This window comes from Sus scrofa, chromosome 17, assembly GCF_054392235.1.
Source record: "Sus scrofa isolate SSC_HxYL_T2T_F1_AM1 chromosome 17, Sscrofa_HxYL_maternal_Yorkshire_Landrace_v2.0, whole genome shotgun sequence".
NCBI classification, from domain to species: domain Eukaryota; kingdom Metazoa; phylum Chordata; class Mammalia; order Artiodactyla; family Suidae; genus Sus; species Sus scrofa.
Genome location: NC_139399.1, coordinates 64,403,519 through 64,416,414, shown reverse-complemented (window position 1 = coordinate 64,416,414; position 12,896 = coordinate 64,403,519). Strand labels below are relative to the sequence as shown.

The following is a 12,896-nucleotide window of genomic DNA, read 5'->3' as shown; positions in this document are numbered from 1 at the left end:
GATCAAACCTGCGTCCTCATGGATACTAGTCGGGTTCGTTAACACTGAGCCATGGACAGGAACTCCAGGGAGGCTGTTTTGATTAAAGATGTGGGTCTTGTCCCCTGGCAGCTGGGAGTTTAAAGGAAATTTGGGAAGGGAGTGATGTGACCCCAAAGCATCAAAGAACTGGAGGGCTGATGGGACCTTAATTGGTGGAGTCCCTCCCTCTCAGAAAGAGTAAGTGACCTGGCCAAGTTCACACAGCTGGTCAGACAGAGACAAACCTTTCCCTCCTAGTGGTGGCTACGGAAGAGGAAGATTAACGATGCCAATCAGAAGCCAAGATGGCAATAGGGTGGCACTGGGTCGGGGGGCGCGCAGCACATTGAGAGAGGTGTTGGATTCTCAGGAGGGGGATTGGCTTTTTTTTTTTTTTTTTTTTTTTTTTTTTTTTTAGGGGTAAGGTTTCAGAGGACTGATTCTTGCTGAGTAAACTCCCTCTCTCTTTTTCTGGCCTTGCCTGGGGAAGGTTCGCGGTGTGGATGGGAAGGCGTGCCCTGAGGTTTCCGAGCCCATCTTCCCAGAGCCGAAGGCCTCAGGCACCTCCCCCCAGCGGCCTCCACCGGCTTTGGTCCGCCCCAAGGCTCCCGGAGCTCCCCAGGCCCCAGAGCTTGGTGAGGCAGGCTCTGGGCCAGGCGCGGTCGGGACGGCGGCGCGGGTCCCCAGGTCCCAAGCAGCGCGCTGCGCCAGGCTGCTGCCGCCCATCCAGCTCCGCATCCGGGCCTGGCAGCGCCGCGCTCGGCTCGGAGGGCGCTCGGCGGCGGCAGAGTCCCGTGCTCGGCAGGGGCGAGGGGAGCCGCGGCCCCCTCCTCCGGCCCAGACGGAAGAGGAGGCGAGCAGGCGAGGAGCTGGGGCAGGTGCAGGGCGGGGGGCGCCTCTCTCTGGGCGTTCTCCGCGTCGCGCGCTCCCCGGGGCGGGGTGGCCCCAGACCCTGGCAGCCAGCAGCGCTGTGTGCCCCGCTTGTTCCAGGGGTGCGTTAAACACCGGGCACGAGCTGCTCAGCCGGGGTCACCGCACTCCTTCTTCCCCTTTCCCGAGAGCCGGCGGCTTGAGCTGGAAGCCAACCCCAGCCGGACGTGCGCTCCTATAAATAGCGCGCGTGTGCCCGCCTCGCGCTCTCCCGGCTGCGCGAGGACAGAGAAAGTTGTGCGCAGGGACTCCGGTCCAGCGGCAGAGGTAGGAGGGGACCCCGCCGGCGGAGCCGCCCTGCACCTTGGAACTGATCCCGCGAATCTGTGCTTTCCGTGCTGGGGACCTGGCTAGCGCTGCCTACCTGCCGACGTGCGAGAGACACCAAGCCTTGGGGAAATTTTGACCAAGCCAAAGTGGGAGTCGCTGGCGTCCTGGCCATGAACACAGCCTCCGGTTCTTCCCAGTCCGGGAAACACCTTCTGCCTCTGTAATTGGTCCCTGCCGCGAGGCAGACGCGTACGGGAGCGACACCGGCACCGCTCGGCATCCACCTACCCGTGGCTTCTTTGAGTCCCCTTCGTTTTTCCTGCTCCGTGATACCTGGGGGTGCTTGGGTTGGGGTGAGAATTTATTATCATTTTCCTCTTTGAGGTGTGAGTGTGAGGGTTTGGTGACTGTTAGATGCCTAGGAACAAGGGTGGGTGCAGGGGCCCTAGGCAGGGCTGATTCTTGGGCGGAGGGTGGGGTAGGGGTTCTGCATGAGCTCCTTAAAGGACAAAGGTAGCAGAACCAGCGAGAGAGCGCGAGGGGAGACTTTGACTTCAAACCACAGAATTGGTGGAAGTGTGTGCGCCGCCGCCGCCGCCGCCGTTCCTGCAGCGCTGTCGATCTAGCTACTGGCACCTTCCCGAGCTCCGGGGTCCCGGGGTAGGAGGCGACGCCGGCGAGCAGAAGCGCCAGCCGGCTGCGGCTGCCCACGAGGCTCATCATGGGCTCCGGGCGCCGGGCGCTGTCCGTGGTGCCGGCCGTGCTGCTGGCCCTCGTCCTGCCCGGTCTGCCCGTCTGGGCGCAGAACGACACCGAGCCCATCGTGCTGGAAGGCAAGTGCCTCGTGGTGTGCGACTCGAACCCGGCCACGGACTCCAAGGGTTCCTCTTCCTCCCCTCTGGGGATCTCGGTCCGGGCGGCTAACTCCAAGGTCGCCTTCTCGGCGGTGCGGAGCACCAACCACGAGCCGTCCGAGATGAGCAACAAGACGCGCATCATTTACTTCGATCAGGTCAGACCTCGAGGGATGCGGGGTATGTGGAGTCGGGGGTGGGCTCTCTAGGCAGCTCGGACCCGGGCTACCTGCTCAAGGCTAAGCTGGTCGGCCTGGGGTCTGGGGGATCATTTCGGCATTCACCTCCCCGGATGTCTGGATCTGAAACTTCCAGTGTCTCTCCCATCACCACCCCCGCCCCCCATTCCCTCCTGGCCTCCGAAAGTGCTGCTGGGGCGGTGGGAGAGTCTGGGAGCGCAGAGCCCGGCGGCGAGAGCTCAGGACAAGTTTAACAGCAACAGGTCTATAGGAGCTGGCGGGATTCTGGTCCCCGGACCTCGCAAATCCCTTGGCCAGGACTTGGCCCCCAGCTCAGACTCCTTTGCGGATGCCGCCGAGGCCGTTCTGGCGCTCAGTACCCTTTGGGACGCTGGATGAATGATTCGTTTCTCCCAGATGGAGAAGCTTCTCCCCCAAAAAGAGCTGGGTGAGGGGTGGTCCACACTCTCTGCAGAGATCTCGCTGGTGGCCAAAGAGGGTGGAGAGCTGTGGTTTGGGTCAGGTCTCGCCCAGCTTTCCGCCGCCCGGATCCCCGCACACGTTGCAGGCGCCGCTGCAGCTGAAAGCCCTTCTCTGGTACTTGGAGAAAAGTTGCGGAGGAGGAGAGGAAAAGGAATTGGGCAACTGCATTGAGCTCCCCGAGGGAAGCGCTGGGGAGTTGTTCTCCCTTCCCCGGGTTCCTAGCTTTTCAGAGACCTGCAGATTAGTGGGGAAAGACAGACTTTGGGGGGGAGGAGGATAAGGGATGGAGGAGGAACTGATGAATGCTGGGGCATCTTTTTAGCGACCTGGAGCTCTGGGGTTTGGGTGATGAGAAACCCCGGGGATAGCAGCTTAGCACTGAGTCTTAAAACTGAAAACAGACTCCGGGGTCATCATTTCAAACCAGCAGCACCCGGAGCCTTTTGAATTCCAAAGTCCTTTCTGTAGTTCACAGTTGTGTGCCACACGTGCAGGAGCACAGGTTAAGTGGAGCTGCGGCTGTGCCAAGGAAGGGATGAGGTGACGTTTCTATTCCTTACTTATTTATTCCCAAGGAATGTACTCTCCAGCTGGCCAAAGACAGAGAATGCCTCTCTGGGGCTTACTATCGAGTAGCTATCATTTTGAAAGAATTAAGCAGCTCCTTTGGGGTTTTGGTGCAGTATTTTCCATCTTGATGGAAATAAAGTCTGGCACAACCCCTGGTTTGTATTTCAGTGCATTAATTAAATACTGTGGACATCATGCTGTCCTCTACAGTGGATTCTTTTCAATGACCTTTCTGTCAATTAGAAGAGGAGAAGGGTTTGTTTTTTCATTCTGGGGGGTCATGTATCTTCGAGACAAGGAGACACATTTAGTTATAAATCTCGATGTGCCTGGATGCTCTAATTACAGTGTAGAGTCAACATCCAGCCTTATGTGTAGTCAACACTAATCAGCCATTTCCACTATTGCTAATGAATTCTGCTGCTTGTATCTGATTCAGGAAGTCCCTGCTAAGTACCTCAAATTATTTCAAATGTACTTAAACAAATCTTCCTAAAACCTCTGTTGGGGATTATTGCCTTGCTGGTGTTTTGTTGTTGTAAGATCATTGATCACTGCATCAGAGAAAGAAATCTGATGCTTCCTTGGAAAAAGGTATAATCTTAGAATGCAATAATACACACGTGTTTTAAGTTGGGATTTGAGCCTGGAACATCAACCTGACCGTCACTGTATTCTGGTACATTGCTCAGAGGTAATAGTATGTCTTTAGGGAATTATGCAAAAGGCTTAGTATTAGCATGAATATAGTGATTAAAAGAGATAGTAGCAGACTGTCATTGATACAGAGGCACTGTATCTTTATAAGGACATTTAGTTTTTTGAATGCCACTTATAGGTTTATTTCTTCGAGAGACATGGAAGAAACCCTAGTTACCCCCCCACACACCCCATACACACACACCTGTACGTTCTCACTCTTTTTCGTAGGAAAGCATGTACCTATGTGACATTTAGCTTAGAGCTCACTTCTTGAAATTCAGAGCTACTCTCATAACCAACAGAGCCAGGCCACACAGCTTGGAATACAGAATGCACTGTTGTTTTCTTGGGAACCAGTGCTTTATTTCACCCTTCATTTTTGCCCCTTGAACTTTAAATAAAGAGCAGGTAATTATAAGGGGATAGTGGCTAACAGTGGGAGGACCACGAGAAGGCCATTTACTTCACAGTCTACTCTTTGGCAGCCTGTAAAGGCTGAGTCATTGCCAAAATATTATAATTAAGCCTAGATGGGACTGGAATGAAACAAATGGCCATGGACCTTAGCAGAGCTTTGGCGGAGGCTCAGAGGAGGGCCAGGCATTCAGATCACTCTGTGCACCAACTGTTCAGTGTCATGGATTATGTCACACGGTGGAGGGAGTGTCCAGGCCTCTGTGTGATGCGTCCAGGAATGACTGCAGAGAGCCCATGGATGCTGATTGGCTGGCTAGGAAACGTCACCTCTGGACATACTGAATGTTCATAGAGGGTGGGCCTATAAATATACGGCTGATGCCTTTTATCTGACTCTCAAGGTAAAGCTAATATTTATAAGCCCTCGAGTTTCTAGATGTTTCTAGAGCCCTTGGGCCTTGCTGGAAATGAAGGCATGAATATTAAGCTGTTACTTAATTTTTTCCCATGCCATTTAAAAGACAGAAGAATCTTCCCATGTGGAAATCCATTTTCCAAGTCACTAATGAAAAAAGGAATAGAAATCAATGTTGTATTTCTTATGGGTTTTTAAGGTAGTTTTCTTTCTTAAGAAAGAAAGAAAAAGGAAGGAAGAAGACATTTTACTTACAGAGGAGAATGTTGTCATAATTTACTGTTATTTGTTCTTTTCATTTGTAGATCCTAGTAAATGTGGGTAATTTTTTCACCCTGGAGTCTGTCTTTGTAGCACCAAGAAAAGGAATTTACAGTTTCAGTTTTCACGTAATTAAAGTCTACCAGAGCCAAACAATCCAGGTATGTCTTTCGAACTGTTCCTTCTCTATCCCACACAACCGTGTGTATTGGTAGTGGCTTATGTATTTAAGTATTTACCCCAGAGATGTGTTTTTGTTGTAAAAAATTAACAACCATCTTTATAATAGTTTATTTTTGAAACAATTTCCAAGAACACCTATTAAGGCATATGACAAGAAGCCTATAGAAAAGTAAACTATTGAACTTGTTACCTTAATGACAACCAATTGCTTAAAAAACACAGTAAAAATTCAGTGACACAAATCTTTTTCTAGGATCTGGATTGCTTTTAAAACATGTGCAGAAATGACTTGAAATTGTAAGAAAAAAAAAAAAGCTAGTAAGACTATCAGAGCTTTACAAGTACCTACTAAATAGGAGTTCCCAGGAGGCACAAGGGGTTAAGAATCTGGTGTTGTCACTGCTATGGCTCTGGTCACTGCTGTGGCAGGGGTTTGATTCCTGGCCCTAGAATTTCTGCATGCCATGGGCATGGCCAAAATTTTTAAGAAATCAAGTACCTGTTAAATAAAACAAATTTGCTGTCATCATTAAAAATTATGAGCTACAATTAACCACTGAGGATAAATCTATGAAGGAACAATTATTTGATATACTTTTAAAGAAAGGCTTATGCTTTAAGCAGTTTATCCTCAGTTACTCTGATGTTGGTGAATTCTTACCAATTGCAATTCCATAATTAATATATTTTGTGTAATGCATATTTTGTGTTATGCTTTCTAAGGGATGGGCTTGAACTTCACCCTCAAAGACAATGATGAAGCTAGTTCCTACAAACTTAAAATATGCTAACACTCAGTAACACCAATACATGTCTAAGGAACTCTAGGATAACTTTTTTATCATGTGTTCAATGTTTCAATGTTTGTATTATATATAATGTCCATGTGAATGATAGAATACATACTAGGATATACTTTTTTTTTTTTTTTTGTCTTTTTGCTATTTCTTGGGCCGCTCCTGTGGCATATGGAGGTTCCCAGGCTAGGGGTCGAATCGGAGCCGTAGCCACTGGCCTATGCCAGAGCCACAGCAACGCGGGATCTGAGTCGTGTCTGCAACCTACACCACAGCTCATGGCAACGCCGGATCCATAACCCACTGAGCAAGGGCAGGGATCGAACCCGCAACCTCATGGTTCCTAGTCAGATTCATTAACCACTGCGCCACGACGGGAACTCCAGATATACTTTATATATCCTAGTCAATAGATAAATTGATTAGCCTCAGAGCTAGTTTATTCAATATTATTTTTAACACGAATGAGTATGTAGTCAACAGATTTACTTCCATGGAAAAGCTTTTTGCAAGCCTCAATATTTAGATATTTATGTAATGTTTAACACAGTGTAATCAAAATTGTAGTATGGAGAGAAGTGAATAAGTATGAATTGATTCTTTGTTAATTATCCATCATTAAAATCTTCAGCAGTAGTGGTGATTATTATTTTTAATACACATTTCTTATCAGGGAAAACAGAAAAAGAAACCACCACACATACACATAGTCCACAATTTCAACTGATTTTTAACACTGCTTGTCTCAGTAAACCTGCAAGGATATTGCTAGAATCTTGCCATGCTTGGGTTGATCAGAGCAAAAGGCACTGGGGCTCTTTTTACTAGCATAAAAATGAAGCCACAGGCTTGCTTCATTGCCAAAAAATTGCTCTTGAATACAAGAGGTAAATAAAATAGAAAGCTTGATTTATGTGCTGAAGGGAAGCTGGTTTTCATATATCTAGGTTGTCTCTGCGGATGGTATTCTTTTGTGGACATTTAAGGAAATTTCTCTGGGAGAAATTAAAATTTTTTAATTAAACAAGATCCACTCAGTAAGATCATACTAAGTTTAGCCAGCACAGTCTGCTCGTTTGTAAGGAAAGGGCTGTATTTGCTGAACAGCAGATATTTTACCAGGTTGGTCGTCTTAGACATTGTTAGTCCCCTGCCCTCATCCCTTGTAGATGCTCTGACTTTCTTCCTTCCTCCCTCCCTCCTTCCTTCCTTCCTTCGTTTCTCTCTCTCTCACTCTCTCTCTCACTCTCTTTCTTTCTTTCTTTCTTTCTTTCTTTCTTTCTTTCTTTCTATTGAAGTACAGTTGAATATTATTTTGGTTTCAAGTGTACAACATAGTGATTCAATATTTTTATATATTATATTCCACTTAAAGCTATTATATAATAATGACCATCTTTCCCTGTGCTGTACACTATATCCTTGTAGCTTAATTTGATGCAGAGTGGTCTGTACCTCTCAACCTGTGACCCCTATCTTCCCCCTCCTGCTTCCCTCTCCTCACTGGTCACCCTAGTTTGTTCTCTATTACTGTGCATCTGTGTCTATCTCGTTTTATTCATTTGTTTGTTTTGACTTTAGTGAGCGCTTTGCAGTATTGTGTTTTTTTCTTTTTTTTTCTCTTGTAGGTTAACCTAATGTTAAATGGAAAACCTGTCATATCTGCCTTTGCTGGGGATAAAGACGTTACTCGCGAAGCAGCCACGAATGGGGTGCTGCTCTACCTAGATAAAGAGGATAAGGTTTACCTAAAACTGGAGAAAGGTAACTTGGTTGGAGGCTGGCAGTATTCCACGTTCTCTGGCTTTCTGGTCTTCCCCCTATAGAATGGATTTCTCCACGGTATTCATCCTTGAGGGGCGGCCCACCCCTGAGTTTCTGGAAGGTCATTTCCTCATCGTCGGATTGATGTCTTTTCTTGGTTTCTCATGGGTGAACATGGATTCTCTTTAAGGATTCTAGACCTGTCTGAACCAGTACCAGGCTCCACAGATGACGTGTGTGTGTGTGTGTGTGTGTGTGTGTGTGTTTCAGTCTTGGATCGGGACTCACAGAGGTCGATACCTATCTACGCTTAAGTGTAACAATTAAAAGCTGTCTGCAAAGTTTATTCTGAATTTAATTTCCTGAATTCGTTGCAGATGTGGCATTTTGTTTCTTTCATTTTCAAAGACCAGCAGCCAGGTCTGAGAATTTGAGAACTTTCGAAAAGTTCTGACTTCAAGCAACAATTAGTGGGATACTGCCAAAGAGTTGTGTGCTGTGTTGATACACTGGTTACACTTGTTTTGGTTCTTTTGGAATCAGTTTGTTTGGTTCTCTTAAGGTAACTGCTGGCTTTGTGTCTTCTCTGCAAATAGGGTAACGGCTTGCCCGAACATTTTCTCTCTGAGCTCACCAACATGACTTTCCTTAAAGTAAAAAAGAATGCTTCATAGTTGTATTTTAATTATATATGTGAAAGAGTCATATTTTCCAAGTTATATTTTCTAACAGGAAGAGTAGATCATAAATCTAACAGAAAAAGTTGCTCACCCAAATTCTAAGCGCTCAATCCTCAAACCCCCACGAAACCGCTCTCCTCCACAAGAAATCTTATACTTTATTGCTTACTTTAATTAACGTGATTGATAATAACCTCTTTATTAAAACCCTAAGGGATTCTTTTTTCCTTAGACATGACCACTTCATTAACTGGAGATGGGATACCCTTGTTTTTAATTATACCTATTTTTCAAACCTTCTGTTGTGTTTTGAAGTATCATCTGGTTTTGCCTTAACTCCTTAAATTGTATAGATTGATCTGTTCAGCTACTATTAAATCCAAATATCCCATATCTAAACTTAGTGCAATATCTTATTTTGTCTTTTGTACAGGTCGTATGAATTCATACAATTATTTATGTCTCTGTTATAGAATAAAGGTTAATATACGTTCGTTGAATCGTTTTGTCTTTTCGGTTTTGGAAATATGTATTTTACACGATTTCTTTCCTCTTTCTCACCAACTCCCTCCCTCCTATCCTTTCCTTCCTTTATCTCATTTCTTTGTCTTGGAGTTTAAGAAAAGCTTTCTGAACTTGGAGGGAATATTCTTGAATCAGCCTAGGAAATCTTTACTGGATTTAATGTGTCCAGATCTGGGAGTTGCGAGCTTGCCAAAAGGGGATCAATGAAGTTAGTAAACTCTCCTTTCAGAAGGACTTATTGATAGGAAGTTAAGTTTAAAAAGCTCCCCTAAAATATCACGAGAGGCTCAGTGAATGAATGAGTGGTAAGTGGGAAAACCAATACTTTCAAACTGAAGACGTTGGGAAAAATTCTGCCCCTTTCTTGACACTAAAGAACAGAAGATGGCAGATTTCTTTTGAGGAGGAACTATTGTTTTAGATGTCTCATCTGGAGATGTGGCTCAATTTCCTGGTCTGTTGTTAATTAAAACAATTTGGGGGGCCCCCTTTTGTAGCTCGTGGCCGCGAGGAAGCGGTTACAGGATTCCGTGAGAGGAAACACGCAGGCCGGTCTTGCAGTATAATTCTGATTAATCACCAAGTCAAAACATTGATTCATCACGGGAAGACTCTCTTCTTTTCCCAAGAAGAATTATCTGGAGATACTGGCAATGGATCCTCAATGTTTTGCTTGGCAAGTTATCCCACAGCTGGCATTCAGTCAAAAATCTTTCCTCCTCTGTGATTGTATAATGTGAAAAAAAAAATATTGCACAAGGACTTTCATCCAAATTGCATCCTCTGCAAATGTACCTGCTCTTACATAACCTTCCCCATGGTTCTCTGTATTCAGGGTTTGCGTTTTTCCATTGCAACAGAGTGATTCATACTTGGATAAAGATACTATTAGTCATTGTTTGGGCAAATGGCTCAAGAGTATTGGAGCTTTCACGAGATACCTAGGCAGGACAGGGCAAGTTTGGTGCTTAACAGAGAAGACCAATGTGGAGTATCTTTTATAAACATGCTTATGGCCATCCTTTGGGGCTTGCCCTTCTTTTTCTGAACATAAAAGGGCTTGACTTTAATGCCTAAGCTCCAGTGAATATATTTGGGAATGCAAATCCATTCTGAACCTCCAAGAGAAAATCTATATGAAAAGGCACTGAAGCTGTGGCTGTCAGATGTATGGGAGGGTGGGGGGTGGGGCTGCCACAGGGGAGTACCCGCAGTGGAGAGATGAGGCATTTGATTAATGAGGTCAGAATGAAAGCCTTAGACACTTGTTCCAAACTGGTACTAGGGCGTAAGAGGTCCCCAGAACATAATGGCTGGAAGGACCGTATCTCAGTGAAGAGTAAAAGCCGCAAGGAACAGAATGGTTTAGCCAGAGCAGCATGGATGTTGGATGGCTGTAGGATGAAATTCTATACCCTTTACTTCCCAGCTCTGTGGCCTTGGGCAGGTTTCCTCACCTCTCTGAGCTTCCGTTATTTTGTTTGTGAACCAGAAATGGCTGTGAGGATTAACTAAGGTATATGAAGTGCCTGGCACAAAATAGGAGCTCAACGAAGGGCCTGCTATTGTCAATAACACGTAAAGCTGTCACTCAGGCCAAAGGAGGGCAGAAGGAGGATATTATTTTCCCAGAGATACATCAAATTTATCCTGTAGGTCAAGCTACAGCACAGCTAGAGATGGGCCACAAAAATTGGTTCTGACCATCTTATGAGTAGACCAAAAAAAGGAAAAATGATCAGGTCTGATATTTATAGGGTCCATCCGATAAAATGAAGCATGTTGAAAGCACACTTTTAACCTGTCTTCTAAATATCTTACTATTCTCTGAACTCACAATATCTTTTCTAAACCTCTTTTGTATCCTCCAGAAGTGGGATATTAGGATCTGAATGATGAAAAGAGGAAAATCGAGTTTGAGGGGGCTGGCTGGAGGAGCAGGAGGTGGTGGTGTCAGAATTATTTCCATAAATGGAGCCAGATGCTCCTTTGCCTGTCCTGGGCCTTGAAAACGGTTTTCAGAAATTGCTCTGTCCACAAAAATGCTAATTGAACACAGTATTTGCATTGGCCCTGTCCACCCTCGTTAATGCCAGCGCCCTCCCTTTCTAGGTGGCCTCCTCTCCTTTGACTGTTCCTTGATCTATTGATCAACAAAGGCAAGCCACTGTCTGCAGCAAGCATTTTCCCCGGACGCAAAATGAAACTGAAGGAAACAGGGAGCTTGTGCATAGGATCGCCCTGATTCTAAGTGCTTTTGGGGGCTCCTTGATTCCAGACTCTGTTGGAGCCTGATTATCTAAACAAATTTTTTTTTCTTTCTTTTCCTTCCCATTTTTTTTTTTTTTTGACTTTTTTTAAGGCTGTTTCCTCCTTTCTTTTTGGCTTCTAGAAACCTGGATAGCTGAATATCTTCTTCTGGCTTTTACTTTTTAGCAAGTTATTGCTTTGACTCTTGGAATAAACATCTTCAAACCAACATTGATTAGATTTCCCTTATACTGTATTACATGCTTTGCTGGTACTGAGTTTATAGATATGGTGACATCTGCCCTTCTGGGATCTCCCTAGACAGCAAACACAGCTAGGATCTTCACAAGAAGCAACAGAGGTCTTTGTCTTCTCACTAAGGGAGCTGGGCTTTACCAGTCCACCTTGGCTATTTAAACCATGTGTCTCCAGGAGTTCCCGTCATGGCTCAGTGGTTAACAAATCTGACTAGGAACCATGAGGTTGCTGGTTCGATCCCTGACTTTGCTCAGTGGGTTAAGGATCCGGTGTTGCCATGAGCTGTGGTGTAGGTTGCATACGCGGTTTGGATCCCGCATTGCTATGGCTCTGGTGTAGGCCGGGCGGCTGCAGCTCCAATTGGACCCCTAGCATGGGAACCTCCATATGCCATGGGAGCGGCCCTAGAAAAGGCAAAAAGATTAAAAAAATAATAATAATAAAAGACAAAAAATAAACCATCTGTCTCCAGGATGACAGTCATCCCTTGGTCCCCAAATTGGCTGACCTAATGACCACAGAGACGTAATGAAAACAGGAAGACGTGACAGCATATAATAGCCATTCACATTCAGAGTTGTGTAGCTCAAGTTGGATTCCTGTGGTTTTCTCTGGGAGGGAGCGAGGCATGTTTAAGAAGTTGGTTTCTAAGTAGGTTCCTCTGTCCCCTGTAAGATCAACCTGCCTTTAATCTGGGTTTCAAATGTCTTAGAATCCAATTTGTTTTTTGGGGGGAGGTTTGTGTGGTTTTTGACCTTCTTTGACCTTTCTACAGAGGACAACTTCTTTGTGAATGTGATCCTGAAGTTCTCCTGTGTCATCTACTCAAACTAATGTGCGTAAGAATCACCTGAGAACCTTGATAAAATGTAGACTCGGGGCAGTAGGTCTGGGGTGGGACCTGAGAGTCTGCGTTTGTAACACGCTCCCAGGTGATGCCCATGGAACAGTGAGACCTTCCACCACAAAGCGCGGCCTGTGGACCAGTAGCAACCACATCATGGAGGCTTGTTAGAAACCGGGGTGGGGTTTAGACTCAACCCAGACCTGCTGAGTCAGCGTCTGCATTTTAACAAGCCCTTCTGCCCCACCCCACCTCCACGGTTCTTAAGCACAGTCAACTTTGTGAAAAACTGCCCGTGAGACCCAAAGACCATCTCCATCAGAACCACCTGTGCTGGGCTTCCAACCGCTTTCACAGAGTCCCCAGGTGATGCTTATAATCTCAGTCCACGCAGGTGCAGGGCATGTCCTTTGCAGTGACGGGGAACCCACATGTGTCTCTTATCCTTCCTGATTACACACGGGGCCAAAGGCCGTGAGCGCGAGGCTTTCAC

General features: G+C 46.0%; 1 protein-coding gene across 1 annotated transcript; it reads left to right on the top strand.

The window, feature by feature from the left end:
- Positions 1–660: 660 nt before the first annotated feature.
- CBLN4 (cerebellin 4 precursor) lies at positions 661–9,026 on the top strand. Its single transcript, NM_001123092.1, has 3 exons — positions 661–2,233; positions 5,147–5,263; positions 7,711–9,026. Exons 1-3 carry the CDS (start codon positions 1,943–1,945, stop codon positions 7,906–7,908), a joined length of 606 nt encoding a protein of 201 aa, NP_001116564.1. The 5' UTR covers positions 661–1,942; the 3' UTR covers positions 7,909–9,026.
- Positions 9,027–12,896: the final 3,870 nt, after the last annotated feature.

Coding starts and splice junctions, on each gene's coding strand:
- CBLN4 (NM_001123092.1), top strand. CDS start 1,943: ATGGGCTCCGGGCGCCGGGCGCTGTCCGTGGTGCCGGCCGTGCTGCTG. Junction 2,234..5,146: donor GCATCATTTACTTCGATCAG/GTCAGACCTCGA, acceptor TTTCATTTGTAG/ATCCTAGTAAATGTGGGTAA. Junction 5,264..7,710: donor ACCAGAGCCAAACAATCCAG/GTATGTCTTTCG, acceptor TTTCTCTTGTAG/GTTAACCTAATGTTAAATGG.